A 25,791-nucleotide genomic window follows, 5' to 3' on the forward strand; every position below is an offset into this window, starting at 1 on the left:
TGTTAGCTTGTGTATGAACAGGGTGGACTGATGTTAGCTTGTGTATGAACAGGGTGGACTGATGTTAGCTTGTGTCTATGAACAGGGTGGACTGATGTTAGCTTGTGTCTATGAACAGGGTGGACTGATGTTAGCTTGTGTCTATGAGCAGGATGGACTGGTGTTAGCTTGTGTCTATGAGCAGGGTGGTCTGATGTTAGCTTGTGTCTATGAGCAGGGTGGACTGATGTTAGCTTGTGTCTATGAGCAGGGTGGACTGATGTTAGCTTGTGTCTATGAGCAGGGTGGACTGATGTTAGCTTGTGTCTATTAGCAGGGTGGACTGTTGTTAGCTTGTGTCTATGAGCAGGGTGGACTGATGTTAGCTTGTGTCTATGAACAGGGTGGACTGATGTTAGCTTGTGTCTATGAGCAGGGTGGACTGATGTTAGCTTGTGTCTATGAACAGGGTGGACTGATGTTAGCTTGTGTCTATGAACAGGGTGGACTGATGTTAGCTTGTGTATGAACAGGGTGGACTGATGTTAGCTTGTGTCTATGAGCAGGGTGGACTGATGTTAGCTTGTGTCTATGAGCAGGGTGGACTGATGTTAGCTTGTGTCTATGAGCAGGGTGGACTGATGTTAGCTTGTGTCTATGAACAGGGTGGACTGATTGTTAGCTTGTGTCTATGAGCAGGGTGGTCTGATGTTAGCTTGTGTATATGAGCAGGGTGGACTGATGTTAGCTTGTGTCTATGAGCAGGGTGGACTGATGTTAGCTTGTGTCTATGAGCAGGGTGGACTGATGTTAGCTTGTGTCTATGAACAGGGTGGACTGATTGTTAGCTTGTGTCTATGAGCAGGGTGGTCTGATGTTAGCTTGTGTATATGAGCAGGGTGGACTGATGTTAGCTTGTGTCTATGAGCAGGGTGGACTGATGTTAGCTTGTGTCTATGAACAGGGTGGACTGATGTTAGCTTGTGTATGAACAGGGTGGACTGATATTAGCTTGTGTATGAACAGGGTGGACTGATGTTAGCTTGTGTCTATGAACAGGGTGGACTGATGTTAGCTTGTGTCTATGAACAGGGTGGACTGATGTTAGCTTGTGTCTATGAGCAGGATGGACTGGTGTTAGCTTGTGTCTATGAGCAGGGTGGTCTGATGTTAGCTTGTGTCTATGAGCAGGGTGGACTGATGTTAGCTTGTGTCTATGAGCAGGGTGGACTGATGTTAGCTTGTGTCTATGAGCAGGGTGGACTGATGTTAGCTTGTGTCTATTAGCAGGGTGGACTGATGTTAGCTTGTGTCTATGAACAGGGTGGACTGATGTTAGCTTGTGTCTATGAGCAGGATGGACTGGTGTTAGCTTGTGTCTATGAGCAGGGTGGTCTGATGTTAGCTTGTGTCTATGAGCAGGATGGACTGGTGTTAGCTTGTGTCTATGAGCAGGGTGGTCTGATGTTAGCTTGTGTCTATGAGCAGGGTGGACTGATGTTAGCTTGTGTCTATGAGCAGGGTGGACTGATGTTAGCTTGTGTCTGAGCAGGGTGGACTGATGTTAGCTTGTGTCTATTAGCAGGGTGGACTGTTGTTAGCTTGTGTCTATGAGCAGGGTGGACTGATGTTAGCTTGTGTCTATGAACAGGGTGGACTGATGTTAGCTTGTGTCTATGAGCAGGGTGGACTGATGTTAGCTTGTGTCTATGAACAGGGTGGACTGATGTTAGCTTGTGTCTATGAACAGGGTGGACTGATGTTAGCTTGTGTATGAACAGGGTGGACTGATGTTAGCTTGTGTCTATGAACAGGGTGGACTGATGTTAGCTTGTGTCTATGAACAGGGTGGACTGATGTTAGCTTGTGTCTATGAACAGGGTGGACTGATGTTAGCTTGTGTCTATGAGCAGGATGGACTGATGTTAGCTTGTGTCTATGAGCAGGGTGGTCTGATGTTAGCTTGTGTCTATGAGCAGGGTGGACTGATGTTAGCTTGTGTCTATGAGCAGGGTGGTCTGATGTTAGCTTGTGTCTATGAGCAGGGTGGACTGATGTTAGCTTGTGTCTATGAGCAGGGTGGACTGATGTTAGCTTGTGTCTATGAGCAGGGTGGACTGATGTTAGCTTGTGTCTATTAGCAGGGTGGACTGATGTTAGCTTGTGTCTATGAACAGGGTGGACTGATGTTAGCTTGTGTCTATGAGCAGGATGGACTGGTGTTAGCTTGTGTCTATGAGCAGGGTGGTCTGATGTTAGCTTGTGTCTATGAGCAGGATGGACTGGTGTTAGCTTGTGTCTATGAGCAGGGTGGTCTGATGTTAGCTTGTGTCTATGAGCAGGGTGGACTGATGTTAGCTTGTGTCTATGAGCAGGGTGGACTGATGTTAGCTTGTGTCTGAGCAGGGTGGACTGATGTTAGCTTGTGTCTATTAGCAGGGTGGACTGTTGTTAGCTTGTGTCTATGAGCAGGGTGGACTGATGTTAGCTTGTGTCTATGAACAGGGTGGACTGATGTTAGCTTGTGTCTATGAGCAGGGTGGACTGATGTTAGCTTGTGTCTATGAACAGGGTGGACTGATGTTAGCTTGTGTCTATGAACAGGGTGGACTGATGTTAGCTTGTGTATGAACAGGGTGGACTGATGTTAGCTTGTGTCTATGAACAGGGTGGACTGATGTTAGCTTGTGTCTATGAACAGGGTGGACTGATGTTAGCTTGTGTCTATGAACAGGGTGGACTGATGTTAGCTTGTGTCTATGAGCAGGATGGACTGATGTTAGCTTGTGTCTATGAGCAGGGTGGTCTGATGTTAGCTTGTGTCTATGAGCAGGGTGGACTGATGTTAGCTTGTGTCTATGAGCAGGGTGGTCTGATGTTAGCTTGTGTCTATGAGCAGGGTGGACTGATGTTAGCTTGTGTCTATGAGCAGGGTGGACTGATGTTAGCTTGTGTCTATGAGCAGGGTGGACTGATGTTAGCTTGTGTCTATTAGCAGGGTGGACTGATGTTAGCTTGTGTCTATGAACAGGGTGGACTGATGTTAGCTTGTGTCTATGAGCAGGATGGACTGGTGTTAGCTTGTGTCTATGAGCAGGGTGGTCTGATGTTAGCTTGTCTATGAGCAGGATGGACTGGTGTTAGCTTGTGTCTATGAGCAGGGTGGTCTGATGTTAGCTTGTGTCTATGAGCAGGGTGGACTGATGTTAGCTTGTGTCTATGAGCAGGGTGGACTGATGTTAGCTTGTGTCTGAGCAGGGTGGACTGATGTTAGCTTGTGTCTATTAGCAGGGTGGACTGTTGTTAGCTTGTGTCTATGAGCAGGGTGGACTGATGTTAGCTTGTGTCTATGAACAGGGTGGACTGATGTTAGCTTGTGTCTATGAGCAGGGTGGACTGATGTTAGCTTGTGTCTATGAGCAGGGTGGACTGATGTTAGCTTGTGTCTATGAGCAGGGTGGTCTGATGTTAGCTTGTGTCTATGAGCAGGGTGGACTGATGTTAGCTTGTGTCTATGAGCAGGGTGGACTGATGTTAGCTTGTGTCTATGAGCAGGGTGGACTGATGTTAGCTTGTGTCTATGAACAGGGTGGACTGATTGTTAGCTTGTGTCTATGAACAGGGTGGACTGATGTTAGCTTGTGTCTATGAACAGGGTGGACTGATGTTAGCTTGTGTCTATGAGCAGGATGGACTGATGTTAGCTTGTGTCTATGAGCAGGGTGGTCTGATTTTAGCTTGTGTCTATGGTGGACTGATGTTAGCTTGTGTCTATGAACAGGGTGGACTGATGTTAGCTTGTGTCTATGAGCAGGATGGACTGATGTTAGCTTGTGTCTATGAGCAGGGTGGTCTGATGTTAGCTTGTGTCTATGAGCAGGGTGGACTGATGTTAGCTTGTGTCTATGAGCAGGGTGGACTGATGTTAGCTTGTGTCTATGAACAGGGTGGACTGATGTTAGCTTGTGTCTATGAGCAGGGTGGACTGATGTTAGCTTGTGTCTATGAGCAGGGTGGACTGATGTTAGCTTGTGTCTATTAGCAGGGTGGACTGTTGTTAGCTTGTGTCTATGAGCAGGGTGGACTGATGTTAGCTTGTGTCTATGAACAGGGTGGACTGATGTTAGCTTGTGTCTATGAGCAGGGTGGACTGATGTTAGCTTGTGTCTATGAACAGGGTGGACTGATGTTAGCTTGTGTCTATGAACAGGGTGGACTGATGTTAGCTTGTGTATGAACAGGGTGGACTGATGTTAGCTTGTGTCTATGAACAGGGTGGACTGATGTTAGCTTGTGTCTATGAACAGGGTGGACTGATGTTAGCTTGTGTCTATGAACAGGGTGGACTGATGTTAGCTTGTGTCTATGAGCAGGATGGACTGATGTTAGCTTGTGTCTATGAGCAGGGTGGTCTGATGTTAGCTTGTGTCTATGAGCAGGGTGGACTGATGTTAGCTTGTGTCTATGAGCAGGGTGGTCTGATGTTAGCTTGTGTCTATGAGCAGGGTGGACTGATGTTAGCTTGTGTCTATGAGCAGGGTGGACTGATGTTAGCTTGTGTCTATGAGCAGGGTGGACTGATGTTAGCTTGTGTCTATGAACAGGGTGGACTGATTGTTAGCTTGTGTCTATGAACAGGGTGGACTGATGTTAGCTTGTGTCTATGAACAGGGTGGACTGATGTTAGCTTGTGTCTATGAGCAGGATGGACTGATGTTAGCTTGTGTCTATGAGCAGGGTGGTCTGATTTTAGCTTGTGTCTATGGTGGACTGATGTTAGCTTGTGTCTATGAACAGGGTGGACTGATGTTAGCTTGTGTCTATGAGCAGGATGGACTGATGTTAGCTTGTGTCTATGAGCAGGGTGGTCTGATGTTAGCTTGTGTCTATGAGCAGGGTGGACTGATGTTAGCTTGTGTCTATGAACAGGGTGGACTGATGTTAGCTTGTGTCTATGAACAGGGTGGACTGATGTTAGCTTGTGTCTATGAGCAGGATGGACTGATGTTAGCTTGTGTCTATGAGCAGGGTGGACTGATGTTAGCTTGTGTCTATGAGCAGGGTAGACTGATGTTAGCTTGTGTCTATGAACAGGGTGGACTGATGTTAGCTTGTGTCTATGAGCAGGGTGGACTGATGTTAGCTTGTGTCTATGAGCAGGGTGGACTGGTGTTAGCTTGTGTCTATGAACAGGGTGGACTGATGTTAGCTTGTGTCTATGAGCAGGGTGGACTGATGTTAGCTTGTGTCTATGAGCAGGGTGGACTGGTGTTAGCTTGTGTCTATGAACAGGGTGGACTGATGTTAGCTTGTGTCTATGAGCAGGGTGGACTGATGTTAGCTTGTGTCTATGAACAGGGTGGACTGATGTTAGCTTGTGTCTATGAACAGGGTGGACTGATGTTAGCTTGTGTCTATGAGCAGGGTGGACTGCGTGGGGATCCTGAAGCTCCGTAATGCCGACGTAGAGGCCCGTATCGGGGTGGCCGGCTCCAAGAAGAAGAGCACTCGTGCCAGGCTGGTGTTCCGGGTCAACATCCTGCGCCCAGACGGATCACTGCTGACGTTACAGACCCCATCATCTCCCATCCTGTGCAGTAAGTGCCTTTTAGGTTCTTCATATGCTGTGGTGAAGGTAGACTGAAATGATTGCCTGCATCGTCACCCTGTCATCCACCACCTCCCACAAACACACACACACACACATCATCCACACACAATGTCGCCAGACAAGGGAGTGCCCAGCAACTCTGTTGCTAATCCACAGACAGTATCTGGCATGAAACACGCTGCACCCCTTTTTGTACACTATAACGTTACATGGTCCGCAGTCATCTTGTGGTGTACGATTAGAGGCTGATCACAGGAGCCAAAGTATGCATAGCCTAATATCATCCTCCAGGCGGGCCAACAGGGTGAAAAAGAAACCTTGGCTGAAACTCTAGTATAACAAGCACTGGACACCTCCAGCATTTTTTTGGTAATGATGCTGAAGGCATTAGGGGTCACACCTTTTTTATATTACCAGTTTTATTTGGTATATCAATTTGGAGCCTGTGGGCCAATAGAGAGTACTATGCACAGTAGAGTAGCTGTGTGCACATCTAGCCTGTTTTTCGGCCAGGTGTAGGATGAAAGTACAGATGAAGATGGAAGGAAATAGATACCCACACACTGGGCAACAGCTCCTACAGCTCCTAATCATTAAAGTGCCCATATCCATTTCCTTCGACTAGTACTGCCTTTTGATAACTTTAGGTAGGACTGAGTACCAGCAGACTTTTACCTTCATAGTATGTGCCCACTGGGGCTCTCTTGGTAGTACTGAGTACCAGAAGACCTGTGTTCATAGTAGGGCTGACCCCTATTAGTCGACTAATCGGTCGAAAGGGTAGTCGACTGGCCAACCTCTTAAAGGATAACTCCACTATTTTGGGAAATTAGCTTATTTAACATCTTCCCTGGAGTTAGACAAGAAGATGCATACCTTTTTTGTCTCTGTGCGTGCATTTTAGCTTTGGGAATAGACGCTCCGTTAGCATAGCTTAGCTTCATCACTGGAAGTGAGGCAGGACAGTAGCCTTACAGTGCCTTACAGTGTATTGCAAGGTCTGACATTGACCAAACTTGATATGCATGACCTTGGTGGGCTCTAGGTCAACTCCTGCAAAGGGGGTCAATGTCAGACTTTGCAATCAAAAGTTAGGGGGCTAATAACCCTTGCCATAATTTCAGTGCGCCCCCTAACTTTTGATTGCAAGGTCTGACATTGACCCCCTTTTCAGGAGTTGACCTAGAGCCCACCAAGGTCATGCATATCAAATTTGGTCAATGTCAGACCTTGCAATACACTGTAAGGCACTGTAAGGCTACTGTCCTGCCTCACTTCCAGTGATGAAGCTAAGCTATGCTAACGGAGCGTCTATTCCCAAAGCTAAAATGCACGCACAGAGACAAAAAAGGTATGTATCTTCTTGTCTAACTCCAGGGAAGATGTTAAATAAGCTAATTTCCCAAAATAGTGGAGTTCCCCTTTAATCGAATATAATAAAAAAATATTTAAAAAAATGTATAATATATATATATTTTTGTATCATTCTTTCCAAAAGAAAAGAAGCCTAGAAGCGTGGCTAACGCTAATGGCACGCATACCAGAGGCTAACTGCCTACGAAAACAGGCACAGAGGCACTGAAAGAGGATTTCACCCATCTAATGAACACACTAGACTAGACAAATATCAAGATGTATCCATCAGTGGACCAATTGCATGCTTTTGCAGAGGAGAAGAAGCCTTCTGTCGACTCCTTCAGACATTAAGCACCCCCCACAGCCCTAATGGAATGACAAAAAATTTAAATTTTTTTTTTTTAATATTATACTTTTTTTTTTTATTCTTTTTTTTTGTCGACCAATAGTCGACTAACGGCAAATGTTGGCCAATCATAGTCGACCATCCAAATCCTTAGTCAGGGACAGCCCTAGTTCATAGTATGTGCCCACTGGGGCTCTCTTAGTAGTACTGACAGTGATGTACCTGAACGCGTTCAATGAACGATCGTTCATGAACGCGTTCGTATTTTGGGCGAACGTGAACTGAACGTACTGATTATCCGCTAAATGAACGTTATTGAGAACGCGTTCATTATCAGCGCTGTATAACGGCGTTCAAACGTGCGTTCATTCTCAGCACTCTATTATAACGGCGTTCAAAGATGTGCCAGATTTCATATGCATTTCAGCCGAAAACCCAGTTAAAACACCGTAAACAGGCTACAAAAGTATGCGGAAAACCACCCGATCTGGCAACGCGCCTGTCACCCCCTGGCTACGTCATCAATCCAATCCAACTTTATTTATAAAGCGCTTTAACAGCCACAGGGGCACAAAGTGCTGTACAGAGGGAGCATATTGAAAACTATAAGCGGCACTAAAAATAGATAAAAAAAAACTAGTAGCAAAACAGAGAAGAAAAAAATAGGTAAACATAGGCAGCAATACAAATTTAAATAGATCAGAGTACTTGAAAAAATATATATATATTTAAAAGCAAAGGACACAGTAACAAAACGATACAACAACAATACAGTAAGACAATAAGATCATAAAATCAACAAGCTACATGGTGTCGAAAGCCAGAGAGAAAAGGTGGGTCTTAAGGAGGCCTTTGAAACGGGGCAGTGATGAGGCCTGCCTAATCTGCAGTGGCAGCTCATTCCACATTTTGTCATCAGACTCATCACAACAAACAGACCAGACCGGAACAGCAGAATCTGCGAGCAGAAGCCGAGAGCTACAGCAGCAGGTCGAGAGCAGCACTCGCTCAGAGTCAGACCCTACCTCTACGACGTCGGCGTATGAGCATTTAAAAGAGTTTAACGTTAAAGTCAGTACTGACTCAGACGGAAAAAATCTAACATTTGTCCACCCGGTTTGAAGAAGCAAGTCCGCACATCAACGACGTCGACAGCAAACCTTAAAGTTTAAACGGCACATTGAGAATAAGCAAACGTCCTGTTTTTGTTTTCATAATAAAGACAATTCAAGCTAAGTTTTTCCTCATGTTTTTGAAAATATACTAAGCTGCAGCTGCTACTAGTGTGGACTGAATGGGCGACAGCAAAGCGTTATGGAAATGCATTGATTGATTGATTGATGAAAACTTTATTAACAGATTGCAGAATGGGTACAGTACAGCTCAATACACACAATTGTTAAGAGGATGCAGACCAGAGAAAGACTTTCGTCTTGTTTACATCAGGGGCCCCCATTTTCAATTCATCAGGACATATATGACAAATGAAAAATGCAAATGCCAGTATTCCGATTGCTGTCTGTGGTTCAATAATTTTTACAAATAATAGCTCGCAGCCAGCAACGTATTGAAAAAAGAACTATAAAAATAAAATAAAAATAACTATAAACTATAAATTAGTTCTTTTTTGAAACCATGAAGTTTAGTTCAAATTTTTGAATTATGAACTATGAACTGAACTAGTTCATTTTTAAAATTGTGAACTGTGAACTGAACTAGTTCATGTAGAAAGTGAACTTTCCCAACACTGAGTACTGAGTACCAGAAGACCTGTGTTCATAGTATGTGCCCACCGGGGCTCTCTTGGGAACCCCGGTGAGGTCATAACATGTTACAGTATAGGTGCTTTCACACATGGTAAAACACATGTGATGCTGCGTCCGTTTCTGGTCGGAGGGGGAAGCAGTGGCGTCCTTTCACTAAAAGGCAAGGTATGGCGAGTAGGGGAGGGTGGGGGGGGTGTGAAGGGGGTGTTTCCCCCCCTTGGTGGATTTTTTTGTCAAATCAGTTGTGCAATAGTCACTTTTGGTGAGTTGTTTCTATACAATTCAGTTATATGACATTTAGGTATGACACAGGACTACACAAGCATTTTTAGTATAGAAATGTGTCAACAGACTAAAGCAGGGAACCACAATATTTTGCATACGAATTATGCAGAATGTAATATCATAACTGTCATTACTTTTCTTGCAATTGAGCCAATTTTCCTTAGGTACGGTTTTGAGGTGTGTGTTCAACAGAATGTAGTATCAAAAACACATTCACAAAAAGTATGGGTTACTGAATGCTGAACTGCACTATTATAATCACTAAGCCAGGCCTTACCTGTGTCCCTGTATCACTTGTCTCTGCTTCCCTATGTCCATTTTCCTTTTTTTTGGGGGCATATTTCAGTTAGTCACAGCAAAAGTCACCTATAGTAAAAGTGAGATAATTGACAATATCAAAACATGCTAGGGCTGTACCGAATAGTTCGAAGCTTCGTTCATAATGTTGACATTCGAATTCTAAATCAACATAAAAAAATTGTATTTTTTTTTTTTTTTTTTTTTTTTACATTTTTTTTTGCCAAGGTATGGCGAGTGCCATACCTTGCCATACCAAATGGACGCCCCAAACGCTACATGCGTTTGAGCTACAAAGTCAGGCAGAGCCCCACCTAGTGTCACCAAAAAGAACAGCAGAAAGATGGTATTCATTCTTAAAGATTTGCCTATTATTTGCTCAAATGTATTATGTATGGATATAGCATCTTACTAAATAGCATATACATTTTATTAGTATTCTAGTTCATGTCATCTCTCTGCCTTGCTGTTTCAGATTGCGTCATTCTCCCGATCGTTAGGTCTAAAATAGCACGAATGGGGCGAGCCCTTCTCAATCAATGCAGGGTGTACTGTACTGTACGTGGGGAAATCACAGTGCGCTTGCTCAGGGTGTCTCATTCACAGTAGACCGCATCCATTTGATGGCAAGTGGGGCTCGGAGCCCCTAGCCCCCCAAGTGTACGTCATTTCGTATTTCAAAGGCTGGCGTCGGATTTCAGTCGACAACGAAGCCTTTCATTGTTAACGGCAGCTACTGTAAACTACCTACGTGGTGATGTTACGTGAAAATTAACAAGGTGGATTATTTACTCGAGCACAGGTTTGAAACCCTGAATTTGTGAATTTGGAGGAGAGAATTGAAATCAAACGTCTGGGTCCGCACCAAGCCACTGGATATCGTTATATAACTCAAACAGCTTGCAAAGGTAACCGTTAACATCCATCCATGATAACAACCTAGAAGAGGCTTTTACTGAGACCGTCAGGAGTTGTTATGATGATTTTTCACCAGACTATGACAACATATGAGTCGGAGAGGAAAAGAGGATAAAACATTTACATGCAATACCAGGGGACAGCCGCGACTTAACGCATTGGCCAGCATCGAAAGCAGCTTTGGTGCGTGATATTTTATCATCCATTGGCAATGCTGTTGTGTTGAATCGCCTGATGATAGTGTCGTGTTTAAAAAGGTTGTTGTCATAGAATCCCTAAAGATTTGTCTATGTGTGCTTTGGTGTGGCCTTCAGTGGCATTGAGCTCTGTAATAGCAGTTCATTTAATCCATCACAATGTGCAAAATAAATCATCAGAATGCAATAAATAAGGTGTTTTTTTGACACTAAAAATGTCTGCTTTCACCCCCACGCCTACCGCTAGGCCAGAAAAAATCATTGCCCCACCAACATTTTACATATAAAAACGCCACTTCTAACGGCTAATAACAACATTAACGTTTATACGATGTGGGTAGCCATGTTGTCATACCCGAGTTTGCAACTGGGAACTCTGAGTTGGCATGCCGTTTTTTTTTTTACATTTTCTCCTAGTAGGACTTAAAATAATCAAAAATAGAATAAAATCAAAATGATCCAAAAAAAATAACTCATCTCTATTTTAGCTTAGAGTGGGACGTGAGTGCTCCACTGAGGTTAAGGTTAGGGTTAAGGTAAGGATTACTTCTTTTGCCAAGGGGGCCAACATTTCAAACACTAGATGATCTTGCGGGCCGGGCACATAATAATAAAAAAGTGATGTCACTAACTTAATTGATCATTTTATTTATCTATTCAATTTGTACATACCAGTTAAAGTCCCCATGAAACGGCTAGCAGAATGCTATTTGATTCCACATAGGGCTGGGCGATATGGCAAAAAATCATATTGCGATAACGATATGATAATGTTATCATATCACTCGATATCGATAATTATCGAAATTGTTATAAGTAAAAAAAAAAATATATATATATATATTTTTTTTTAAACAACAGATGTATGTTTATTTTGCAGCAATTCTTTTTCGTTGCCGCCATCTTTAGTGTTACATCCCCTCACACTCCAGTTCTCAGGCTGCAGCTGGTTTAAAAGCTAAAGTAAACCGGCTTCTCTGCTGGCTGTGGCTCCAGGGGAGTTGAACAGTTCTGGCTCTGCTAGTTTATTTTCGATCTTTTGGCGCTTTTTTGGTGGACAAACCACCGCACATGTGCACCGTGACTCGTGACTGGAGTCTAGTTCTGCTAGCACACATAGCCTACTGTGTACAGACTGTTTCAAACTGTATTTTAAATTAGAAAGCAAACAAAATAAATGGACAAGAGAAAAAGAAATCTGAATTTGGTCAGTATTGTCATTTGGACAAGCAAAGCCATTACTTTAAGTTGCAGGCAAGAAAGACAAGTCTGTAGTGTCCACTGTCTCTGGTTTTAAAACTGCCCTGTTGCAGGTCACAAAAAAATATATATAAATTTTTTTTCTTTCGATATTTATTATTAAAATATATCGCGATATTTATCGTTATCGTTATATTCATTGTCTGGTGCCTCAATGAATACAAGGAGAGTTTGTAAGATTAGCAATTCAAGGCTAAACTGGTCCTGGACTATTGGAGAATAGAGTAGAATACAATGTACACAAAACATCTCTCACCTCTGCTTTCACTAATTCTTCACAAAACCAATAATTTCCACGGTTTTGATTTTAAAGTAGGTATGATGAATTAGCAATAATTCACTTGATAAAAAAAATTGGAGGCAACCATATAATACCAGCCTGAGTCGACTGAAAACGGATGTAACTAAACAGGCTTCGTTCAGAGGAGTCATTCAGTCTGTGGTTGTAACAGTAATGTAACTAAACAAGCCTCACTCAGAGGAGTCATTCAGTCTGTGGTTGTAACAGTAATGTAACTAAACAAGCCTCACTCAGAGGAGTCATTCAGTCTGTGGTTGTAACAGTAATGTAACTAAACAAGCCTCACTCAGAGGAGTCATTCAGTCTGTGGTTGTAACAGTAATGTAACTAAACAAGCCTCACTCAGAGGAGTCATTCAGTCTGTGGTTGTAACAGTAATGTAACTAAACAAGCCTCACTCAGAGGAGTCATTCAGTCTGTGGTTGTAACAGTAATGTAACTAAACAAGCCTCACTCAGAGGAGTCATTCAGTCTGTGGTTGTAACAGTAATGTAACTAAACAAGCCTCACTCAGAGGAGTCATTCAGTCTGTGGTTGTAACAGTAATGTAACTAAACGGATCAAAGCGGTCATGGACACAAGGTAAATCTCTTTAGACTTGAGAGGCGCCACAGAGGCCATAAACCTGGTTACACAATGATAATGAATCTTTATAGACATCCATATGACTTTAACCAGACATTATTTGACTTACTGGCTGTTATTATTGGCTGTTTCTTTACATTTATGCATATATCGTTTTTTTTTCTTCTTTTTTTTTTTTCTTTTTTTCAAAAGATATTGGATTGGTATCGGCTGATGCTCGAAGGTGTGGTATGGAGCCATCTGTCTGCATGTTTGAAAACACTATATGGGTAATTGAAAAACTATATAAAATAATAATAATAAAAAAATAATAATAATAATCCTTATTGTGATGGATGCATCATTTTGAACCTATAGTTTCACCATATTATGACACAACATATCATTTCAAATGGAGAAAACACACAGTTGACTAGTAACCTGTTTTAGTTAATAATTTACAGCATAAACTGAGTAATTTCCCTTTGAAGCTAAAGGTCCTACTTCTAATGTTTAACCTTGCCCCGGGTCTTTTGATGTTAGCATTGGGACAGAATGTGTAAGGATACCCTTCAGAGTCAAGTGTTCCTGAGTAATAGGTGTTGGGTGTGGCAGGTCTCAGGATGACAGAAAACAGGAAAGACAGCTCAGAGGTTTCTTTGTGCAGTCGGTGGTGTTGAGAGTACTGCTCGGAGAAACGGAGAGAATTGAAGTAAATGGTAAATGGCTGCTTTTTTATGCTTGGTGAGTGTGGACTTGGAGCCAATGAGCAAATATCAAGATGTATCCATCAGTGGACCAATTGCATGCTTTTGCAGAGGACAAGAAGCCTTCAGTCGACTCCTTCAGACATTAAGCACCCCCCACAGCCCAAATGGAATGATAAAAAATAAAATAAATAAATAATAATAATAAAAAAAATATATATATATATATTATACCTTTTTTTTATTTAAATTTTTTTCCAACTAACGGCAAATTTTGGCCAATCATAGTCGACCATCCAAATCCTTAGTCGGGGACAGCCCTAATGTACATGTATACTGGCAGCAGAACGGTCCTGTGTGAAATTTGTCAGAGGAAGAGGGGGGTGGGGGAGCCGTGCTTTGTTTATACTGTAGCAACTTCTGACATGTCTAGGGCCTGTGACGAAGGCAGACTACTACGCTGCCCTACGCCTGTGACGAAGGCAGACTACTACGCTGCCCTACGCAGGCAAGAAGCCTTAACTTCAGTGACTGTAGTTTGCCTTTGTAGAGCAGTACTGGTATAGTGGTAATAGTACATATGTTAGAGGGATACAGAGGTCATGGTATACATATACATGTAGGGTACATAATAGTGATATTAATACACATGTAGAGGGTTACATGTATAGTGGTGTAAATACACATGTAGAGGTGGGCAGATATAGTGGTATAAAGTGGAGGTTTCTCTATGACAACACGTGAAACACAAATTCACTCATAATTATTATTAATTTACATATATATATTTTTTTTTCTTTTAATTATTATTATTATAATTTTTATTAGAAATGTTTTCCTCTGTAAAAAAAAATGCCAGTGAATTTTTTCTTTTCTTCAAAAATGGCCAAAATTGACAGCTCTGAGCTCAGGCCTGCACTGCACTACTGCAGTAATGGCTGCAGTACAAACTGGTGAAACATTCTGCACAGGTTGACCCGGGATTAAATAAATAATAAATAATAGCCAATCAAAATAGGCTATTAACGTCATCTAAGCACGGTCCGTGCAGTTAAACTCTTGCCATTGAATGATTGACAGCCTTGTGATCCAATCAGAGAATGGTTTCTCTTCTGCGGCTCTGCAGCTAGACGGAGGTTGAATGATTGACAGCCTTGTGATCCAATCAGAGATCTGCAGCTTGTTTACAAAATCATTTTTATCTCAGTTTAAGAAGCTAACTTGTTGGAGCTAACGTAGTTAAAGGGCTACCACCGCAGCTACCAGGCCCAGGGTGGAGTGTTTTGTTATTGTTCATGAACTTATTGTGCATCGTTTGATGATATATATATATTTTTTTATCTCAGTTGAAGTAGTGTAATTGACGTGATTGCCGGCTTGGACTGTGTAAGCTAACTTGTTGTAGCTAACGTGAGCTAATAGCTAAGTCATCGAAACGTTCACCCAGAGGAAGAAGAAGAAGAGGAAGATGGAATAGGTGAGCCCACAGCTTTGGTGAGTGCACTGCTTTGGCAATCGCTTGGGTGACTGTCTGATAGCTCCTGATATCATCAGTTTGTTGCTGGCTGGCTAACTAACGTGAGCTAACGTTAGCTGCTAGCCACAATGCTATACTGTTATACTGGCATATTCCATTCACGTTAGCATGTAGCTAACAACATCGGCGACCTTTTTGTGAGAATAAACTATCCGCTCTTGGTGGTTAATTGTGTTGATGTTAGTTTTGTTTCATCAACAAATGAGAGGCAGAACACACAGTGAATGTATCCGTTTTGTTTATTGCACTTTTATTGCACTTTGCTGAAAAATAAGTGCTACATAGGCTAAATAGCGCACAGAGGCATTTAACACTTTGATTGCCTAAGGCTAAATTCATGATATACCATCCGTTGCCATCTCTATTTGTCTATGGAGAAGTTCCCCTTCTTTGCAGGGCTATAACTTTTTAAATTCTATTGCTAGATTGCCATTATTAGGGCCCATTCAAGGTCCTATATGTATTGTTCATTGTGTAGCAACGTTAAACTTTTTCATTCACATATTCATAGTAAAATATGGTCTAAAGTATAAGTATGTTTTCATCTCTTTCTGCAGCTTTCTCCAGAACGTGATTTATAGCCCCAAATGCATTATATTGATGATGAAATACAGTTTGGTAGGAATCTGTGCGAGATCAAACATTTCAATTGGACGTACTTCTAGAAGTTTCTACGTATCATCTGATGATGACCGGATGGGCGGGGGATCGTTTATAATTCCGTGGGCAGCGTTATATCATTCATCTAGTGTGGGTGATATGATCATCAGAGCAGTTTATATCGAACACGTTCAAAAATAATGCTGAATCTTACCGTATCTTCCTCGCGCCGTTGGACGATGAGCGTGGAACTGAAATATTCCTATTATGGGATGTAGAAATACGCGATCTATTTCCAGGTTGTATAATAGTATATACGTCCAAATCATGTTGTTTATCGAGTTATTGGCAACGGATCGCTATGTATTGTGTCGAGATCGAGTCCCGGGACCTATAGAGAGTGCCCGGAAGTAATATGGACGATCAGCACTTCATCCACATGACTTCCTGTTTGGCGCTTCTGCCGATCAGCCACCAGATGGCGCTCTTGAACCGCTAGAGGGTTGAGAGGAGGCCAGCACTGTGTCTCAGGGCTGCGGAGGAAAAATATGATTTCGATCACAGATTTTTGAAATATTGATATTAAAGACGAGTTAGGGCGTCCTCGGCAACTTTAGCATGGCTAAGAAAGACGCCTAAACACGTTTTCGGCACTTAAAGTGTTAAAGATGGCGGCTTGTTGATTTTTTCCCCCTCTCTCTCCTCCCTCTCTCTCCTCCTCCTCCTCTCCCCTCCTCTCCTCCTACTCTTCTCCCCCTCCTCTCCTCCTCTCCTCTCCCTCTCCCCTCCTCCTCCTCCTCTCCTCTCCTCTCCCTCTCCTCTCCTCTCCTTAATCAGAGTTTCCAACGCTATAGGTCTATATGACAGGCGTTGTACTCTTAAACAGTAATGTATTTTTGTAGATCTGGTATGTCATAAATGTCTGGATGTAGCAGTACTGTTTATATCTCTGTATGTCATATATAGATGTAGCAGTACTGTCTATCTGTATGTCATGTTATGATGAATTGAAAATGGGGGACCCTGATGTAACAAGACGAAAGTCTTTCTCTGGTCTGCATCTGCATAACAATTGTGTGTATTGAGCCGTACTGTATTGTACCCATTCTGCAATCTGTTAAATAAAGTTTTCATTCATTCATTCATTCATTCATTCATTCATTGTCCTTGTGTTACATAAAACCCATCTGTGGCCTCGTGCAGAGGAAGGTGGTAAATACTGTGTTAGATGTTAGAATGTTAGATATTCCAATGTACAGTTTTGCATACCATTGACTCAGAATGGTCTGTTTTATTGAAATCGTCACAGCAGTATAGTTTGTTTATACTTCAGAAGTATGATATTTAAACATGGTCCCCAAAATGAATGGAAGCGAATGAGGAGCCTGACACCTGGTAGGAATGGGGGTGTTGCAGCGTTGGGGATGTTTAAAAAATATAATTTAATATATAATATAATTAATAATTTGTGCTTCACCTAAACATTTTGTCAGCAGTCTCCTCTGATGTAGAGGGTTACATATATAGTAGTATAGATACACATGTAGAGTTGGGCAGATATAGTGGTATAAATACTGTAGAGGTGTGCAGATATATTAGTATAAATACACATATAGAGGTGTGCAGATATATTAGTATAAATTAGAGGTGGGCATAGATAATTTTTTTTAATCTAGATTAATCTATCTGCAATCCTGGAGTTAATCTAGATTAATCTAGATTAAAATGGCTCATTTGAAGTCTGCCGAAGGCATTCAAAATATGTGTGTTCTACCTAGGGATGGGTATCGTTAGGATTTTATCGATACTACTACTCTTATCGATACTGCTTAACGGTTCGGTACTTTATCGACATTGCTTTATTATTTATAACTTTATAAATAAATATTATTTCTTCAGCAACAGCAGCAGCAATGTTCTTTTATATAACTTTATAAATAAATATAATAAATAAATATAATTTCTTCAGCAACAGCAGCAACAATGTTTTAAATGTGTCTGAATTATAGACTTTTTTTTAATAAACAACAAATGTAAGATACAAAAAAAAGATATACACTGAATGATTAGTTGTTACCTAAAGCCCTTGGACTCCACTGTAGAGAAGGGGTGCAGGCCTTTGACAACAAACTGGGTCACAGCCCTGTCACACTCGTCCGTCCCCCCCCCTACCTCTGTCATCCTTCCTAGCTGCTAGGGTGAAGGGACTTGGCTTGGTGGTGGAGGGAGAGGGAGGAGGCGTGGGCTGTAATCTTTCAAATATATTTGTAGCTAAACAATTATATTTTATTTATTAGCCTATTCGTAATAATTCGTTATTAGCCTAGCTAACTCCGTATTATCTTGGCTTACCTGCAGTGGACGTGCATGGAGATGGAACACTGCGAGCAAAGCAGTCGAAAACGGCGAATTTCTGCAGACTAATGTTATGTTTTGACAACAGATGTTTTGACAAATTACTCGTATTGCCACCCATACTTGCAAATGTGGCAACGTGCGTTGTCGGCATCGACTTTCGTAAAGTGTACCCAGACTTTCGTTTTGTTCTCTCTGCCATGATAATAATAATAATAATAATAATAATAATAATAATAATAATAATAATAATAATAATAATAATAATAATAATAATAATAATAATAATAATAATAATGAGCACAGAGCTCGGTCTGTGTCCTCAGCGCTTCAACACTGAGCCACAGATAGGCCCCGCCCTGAAGTACCCGTATGTGTGAGTGAGTGAGTGAGCGGCTCGCTTCTCGTGCAGACAGACAGACAGACAGAGAGAGGAGAGGAGACCCAAGTTTGAGAAATAGATTAACGGCTTCAATCGTATTATCGCGCGATAACAGTCCGGCATTAACGCAGCACGTTAATGCCGTTAACGGCCCAGCTCTAGTATAAATACACATATAGAGGTGTGCAGATATATTAGTATAAATGAATACACATGTAGAGGTGTGCAGATATAGTGGTATAAATACACATGTAGAGGTGTGCAGATATAATGGTATAAATACACATGTAGAGGTGTGCAGATATAATGGTATAAATACACATGTAGAGGTGTGCAGATATAATGGTATAAATACACATGTAGAGGGTTACATATATAGCAGTATAAATACACATGTAGAGGGTTACATATATAGCCGTATATATACACATGTAGAGGGTTACATATATAGCAGTATAAATACACATGTAGAGGGTTACATATATAGCAGTATAAATACACACGTAGAGGTGTGCAGATATAGTGGTATAGATACACATATAGAGGTGTGCAGATATATTAGTATAAATAAATACACATATAGAGGTGTGCAGATATATTAGTATAAATAAATACACATATAGAGGTGTGCAGATATATTAGTATAAATACACATGTAGAGGGTTACATATATACACACGTAGAGGGTTACATATATAGTAGTATAGATACACATGTAGAGGGTTACATATATAGTAGTATAGATACACATGTAGAGGGTTACATATATAGTAGTATAGATACACATGTAGAGGGTTACATATATAGTAGTATAGATACACATATAGAGGGTTACATATATAGTAGTATAGATACACATGTAGAGGGTTACATATATAGCAGTATATATGTAACGGTTGTGACTTCGATGCCCCGAGTGGGAGTCGAACCCCGGTCTCCCACACCGCAGGCAGCAACACAGACCGCTATACCAACCGTGAATCCACTTCTAACTAATGGGTCTATGCGTCTTTTGAGGATGTGAGAGTGAGTTTAACCCATAGCACCGCTACTCACCCCAGCCCTTATTGACTGCGCTTCACGATACCATCCGTTACATATATACACATGTAGAAGGTTACATACAGGGGCGGACCTTCCTACAGGCGATATAGGCGGTCGCCTAGAGCGCCACCCAGAGGGGGGCGCCAAAAACATTTTTTTTTTTTTTTTTTAATAAAGAAAGACTAACGTTAGAGAACTACGAAGAGGCAAAAGCCACAAAAAAAAATTACAAAAAAAAAATTACAAAAAAAAAATTACAAAAAAAAAATTACAAAAAAATCTTTTCTTTTGGGGGGGGGGGGGGGGGGGCGCAGTGGTAAATCTCGCCTAGGGCGCCAAATGTGCTAGGTCCGCCCCTGGTTACATATATAGTAGTATAGATACACATGTAGAGGGTTACATATATAGTAGTATAGATACACATGTAGAGTTGGGTAGATATAGTGGTATAAATACTAGGGCTGTCAGTTTATCGTGTTAATTAGATTAATTAATTACACAGCAAATTATCGCATTATGAACATTAACTCAAAATTAAGACCTGAAAAATCTAAGCAAATGAATAAAGGGAAGATGATTAAACAGAATGTTTTGTAGATACAGTACTGAATTCTGCCATCCGGACACATGTAATTTGAAATATGATTATAGAATATAAAATATCAGGCCTAAAATGGTTATGCGATTACAATGCGATTAATTAGATTAATTAATTACAAATCCTGTAATTAATTAGATACAAAAATGTAATCGCCTGACAGCACTAATAAATACACATGTAGAGGTGTGCATATATATTAGTATAAATAAATACACATGTAGAGGTGTGCAGATATGTTAGTATAAATAAATACACATGTAGAGGTGTGCAGATATATTAGTATAAATAAATACACATGTAGAGGTGTGCAGATATATTAGTATAAATAAATACACATGTAGAGGTGTGCAGATATATTAGTATAAATAAATACACATGTAGAGGTGTGCAGATATATTAGTATAAATAAATACACATGTAGAGGTGTGCAGATATATTAGTATAAATAAATACACATGTAGAGGTGTGCAGATATATTAGTATAAATACACGTGTAGAGGTGTGCAGATATATTAGTATAAATACACGTGTAGAGGTGTGCAGATATATTAGTATAAATACACATGTAGAGGTGTGCAGATATATTAGTATAAATACACATGTAGAGGTGTGCAGATATATTAGTATAAATACACGTGTAGAGGTGTGCAGATATAGGTGAATGTGTATGATTCAGATGACAGTATATAGGTGAACATGTATGATTCAGATGACCGTATATAGGTGAACATGTATGATTCAGATGACAGTATATAGGTGAGAACGTGTATGATTCAGATGACCGTATATAGGTGAGAACATGTATGATTCAGATGACAGTATATAGGTGAGAACATGTATGATTCAGATGACCGTATATAGGTGAGAACATGTATGATTCAGATGACAGTATATAGGTGAGAACATGTATGATTCAGATGACCGTATATAGGTGAGAACATGTATGATTCAGATGACAGTATATAGGTGAGAACATGTATGATTCAGATGACGGTATATAGGTGAACATGTATGATTCAGATGACAGTATATAGGTGAGAACGTGTATGATTCAGATGACAGTATATAGGTGAGAACATGTATGATTCAGATGACAGTATATAGGTGAGAACATGTATGATTCAGATGACAGTATATAGGTGAACATGTATGATTCAGATGACAGTATATAGGTGAGAACATGTATGATTCAGATGACAGTATATAGGTGAGAACATGTATGATTCAGATGACCGTATATAGGTGAGAACATGTATGATTCAGATGACAGTATATAGGTGAGAACATGTATGATTCAGATGACAGTATATAGGTGAACATGTATGATTCAGATGACCGTATATAGGTGAACATGTATGATTCAGATGACAGTATATAGGTGAACATGTATGATTCAGATGACAGTATATAGGTGAGAACGTGTATGATTCAGATGACAGTATATAGGTGAGAACGTGTATGATTCAGATGACAGTATATAGGTGAGAACATGTATGATTCAGATGACAGTATATAGGTGAGAACATGTATGATTCAGATGACAGTATATAGGTGAGAACGTGTATGATTCAGATGACAGTATATAGGTGAGAACATGTATGATTCAGATGACAGTATATAGGTGAACATGTATGATTCAGATGACCGTATATAGGTGAACATGTATGATTCAGATGACAGTATATAGGTGAACATGTATGATTCAGATGACAGTATATAGGTGAACATGTATGATTCAGATGACCGTATATAGGTGAACATGTATGATTCAGATGACAGTATATAGGTGAACATGTATGATTCAGATGACAGTATATAGGTGAGAACGTGTATGATTCAGATGACAGTATATAGGTGAGAACGTGTATGATTCAGATGACAGTATATAGGTGAGAACATGTATGATTCAGATGACAGTATATAGGTGAACATGTATGATTCAGATGACCGTATATAGGTGAACATGTATGATTCAGATGACAGTATATAGGTGAACATGTATGATTCAGATGACCGTATATAGGTGAACGTGTATGATTCAGATGACAGTATATAGGTGAACATGTATGATTCAGATGACCGTATATAGGTGAACATGTATGATTCAGATGACAGTATATAGGTGAACATGTATGATTCAGATGACAGTATATAGGTGAACATGTATGATTCAGATGACAGTATATAGGTGAACATGTATGATTCAGATGACAGTATATAGGTGAACGTGTATGATTCAGATGACAGTATATAGGTGAGAACATGTATGATTCAGATGACAGTATATAGGTGAGAACATGTATGATTCAGATGACCGTATATAGGTGAACATGTATGATTCAGATGACCGTATATAGGTGAGAACATGTATGATTCAGATGACAGTATATAGGTGAACATGTATGATTCAGATGACAGTATATAGGTGAGAACATGTATGATTCAGATGACAGTATATAGGTGAGAACATGTATGATACAGATGACAGTATATAGGTGAACATGTATGATTCAGATGACAGTATATAGGTGAACATGTATGATTCAGATGACAGTATATAGGTGAACATGTATGATTCAGATGACAGTATATAGGTGAACATGTATGATTCAGATGACAGTATATAGGTGAGAACATGTATGATTCAGATGACAGTATATAGGTGAGAACATGTATGATTCAGATGACAGTATATAGGTGAGAACGTGTATGATTCAGATGACAGTATATAGGTGAGAACGTGTATGATTCAGATGACAGTATATAGGTGAACATGTATGATTCAGATGACAGTATATAGGTGAGAACGTGTATGATTCAGATGACAGTATATAGGTGAGAACGTGTATGATTCAGATGACAGTATATAGGTGAGAACGTGTATGATTCAGATGACCGTATATAGGTGAGAACGTGTATGATTCAGATGACAGTATATAGGTGAGAACGTGTATGATTCAGATGACCGTATATAGGTGAGAATGTGTATGATTCAGATGACCGTATATAGGTGAACATGTATGATTCAGATGACCGTATATAGGTGAACATGTATGATTCAGATGACAGTATATAGGTGAACATGTATGATTCAGATGACCGTATATAGGTGAGAACGTGTATGATTCAGATGACAGTATATAGGTGAACATGTATGATTCAGATGACAGTATATAGGTGAGAACATGTATGATTCAGATGACAGTATATAGGTGAGAATGTGTATGATTGTCGTCTTGTCCGATGTGCGTGTTTATTATCTACCTGCACAATTCTAGATTCAAGACCGAATCCACTAGCCCAGATTGATGTGAGGCAATAGACTGACAGCAAAGACGGTAACCGGCGTGACACATTAAATAAAGAAACAAGCATTCATAACTTAATGGCAAAGATAGGGGCGACAGTGGCCTCGGGAGATAGAGCAGTCGTCTGGTAATCCCGCTCCTCCCGGGCAGCATGTCGAAGTGTCCTTGAGCAAGATACTTAACCCCTAACTGCTCCCGATGAGCAGATTGGCACCTTGCATGGTTGCCTCTGCTGTCGTGTGTAAATGTGTGAGTGAATGGGTAAAATGTGAGGAACTAATTGTAAAGCGCTTTGGATAAAAGCACTATATAAATGCACCATTTACCATTTATTTCGTTTGATTTGCACACTTCTTGCCTCCTATTGTAACTAGTAGACCCAGTCTCTCACACACCGATATTATAGACACATACACGCACATGCATACATACAGGTACACGCACACAGGTACACGCACACAGGTACATGCACACAGGTACACCCATGCAGGTACACGCACGATTGTTGCACCTTACTTTTTACCCCCTGCTGACTGTGCAATTAAATTAGCCTCACAAGCCAGACATGAATGATTTCACAAGCAAGATTAGTCTCTGGCCTCCCATTCATTGAAAGCGATTTCAGTCGGGGGGGGGGGGGGGCCACACCACGGAACCAATCGGAACAGAGACTGTAATGTGATGATGGCACATTTGCGCCGCTCGTATGCGTCTTCTTCATTGTTACCGTGGAAACTATTCATTTAACCTGGCTTGTCTGGTAGTGAAATTGTGATCAATGTACGCTCTGCTAAAGTAGTCTGTGTCAAAAGCGTAATCCTAGCTCAACCCGCCACAAAGGCATAGCCTGCTTGTGTTATAGGCTGTTGATTTAAGTCATTGAATGGAGAGCTTAGACCTGCGGCGCCCGAGCTAATTAATTGGATGGGCATTTGATTTAAGATATAGGGGAGGGGGAGATGTGATTTCCTAAAAGCACAGGTACAGTAGCCTACTTTACTGAGATGTTAAAATGATACACATTTAAATGTAGGACTAGCCTATGTTCACATCATTGTGCCACAGGTTGTCAGTCGATAAGATGCAGGTTGTTGTGATCTTAATATTGGATTAATAATAGATGGATGCAGACACGCGCATTTCCCTAGGGGGGCAGGAACTCGGTCTGGTACGCCAATAGCTTTTCTAGAAATGCTTGAACAATAGCATAATGGTAAATGGGCTTTGGCGATGCACCGATCATGACGACGAATTGTATAGGCCTTGCCTTGAGCAGTGTTCAGCGACTGATATTCAAACGCTCCTCGCTCAGGGTGTCATGCAAGATTCGTCTGGCTTGCAAGGCTACAATTAATTCTTCCAAGAAATTACAAGGTAGACTTGAGCAATTAGTTAAAATGTATCCACAAAGGCAAGGAGTTCTGCCCCCCATGAGAAGCTGGAAGAATAGTAAATTAATTGGGGGCCTGATTTATGGTTGTCTAAAAGGCTGTACTGTGTGTGTGTCCCGTCTACAGCCCAGCCTGCAGGGGTGCCCGAGATCCTGAAGAAGTCGCTCCACAGTTGTTCTGTGAAGGGCGGAGAGGAGGTCTTCATCATTGGCAAGAACTTCCTCAAAGACACGAAAGTCATATTTCAGGAGAATATTGCCGGTAAGAAACCGGTTTGGTTTTTTTGTATGATGTTTCTGTCTGCTTGTTTGTTTTTTCCATTATCATGTTGGCTTCCTGTCCAACCAACAAAGTTGACCTTCTCTCTCCTCCAGATGAGAAATCGTGGAAAGCAGAGGCGGAGATCGACATGGAGTTGTTTCACCAGGTAGGTTTGATTGTTCCCGTGTTTATTTGAGTCCCAGATGATTAAAGCCAGCGACTAATGAGGTGATTAGATAGAAGCAGCCAGTGCAGATTTGTGTGGAGATTTAGATGTAATCATCTTAAATTGCTGCTCACTCAAAAGGTTTGAGTGGCCTCATTGTATTTTGACCTAATTACACTGAGCCACACAGTGTCTCAACAGTCCGCTGGACAACTTTGCCCTGGTTCACATTAGGGTCGGCTATCGGTGATCAAGTTCTCTATTCGTCTGAGGCCTAAAAAAGCATCAAATGGTTTAACTCTGGACAGATGTGTTAACACAAAACAGCAACGTCAGCTAAATGTGATTTTTCTTTTCATGTTTGAACTATACTGTAGATCAGGGGTCTCAAACTCGCGGCCCACGGGCCAATTGCGGCCCACTGGATGAAATTTTGCGGGCCCCTACTTGACATCAAAGTTAAAAAAAATATTTTGTTTGTTCAACTTTGTCAGTGCTGTAAAGTTTAAACCTTTTTAAATCTTAGACAAACAAAACACTTTGCTTTCATGAAATATTG

The 25,791-nt window shown here is 40.9% G+C and overlaps 1 protein-coding gene across 2 annotated transcripts in view; it reads left to right on the forward strand.

Moving 5' to 3' along the window:
* nfat5b (nuclear factor of activated T cells 5b) overlaps nt 1–25,791 on the forward strand; it is a 131,885-nt gene that overhangs the window by 91,226 nt on the left and 14,868 nt on the right. For both annotated transcript variants that reach the window (XM_084337374.1, XM_084337375.1), the window contains exons 6-8: nt 5,404–5,576; nt 24,932–25,066; nt 25,180–25,232. In XM_084337374.1, coding sequence (XP_084193500.1) covers nt 5,404–5,576; nt 24,932–25,066; nt 25,180–25,232 — 361 coding nt within the window. The remainder of the gene's footprint in view (nt 1–5,403; nt 5,577–24,931; nt 25,067–25,179; nt 25,233–25,791) is intronic.

This window comes from Notolepis coatsorum (genome assembly GCF_963971535.1).
Source record: "Notolepis coatsorum genome assembly, chromosome: 20".
In the NCBI taxonomy this organism is placed as follows: domain Eukaryota; kingdom Metazoa; phylum Chordata; class Actinopteri; order Aulopiformes; family Paralepididae; genus Notolepis; species Notolepis coatsorum.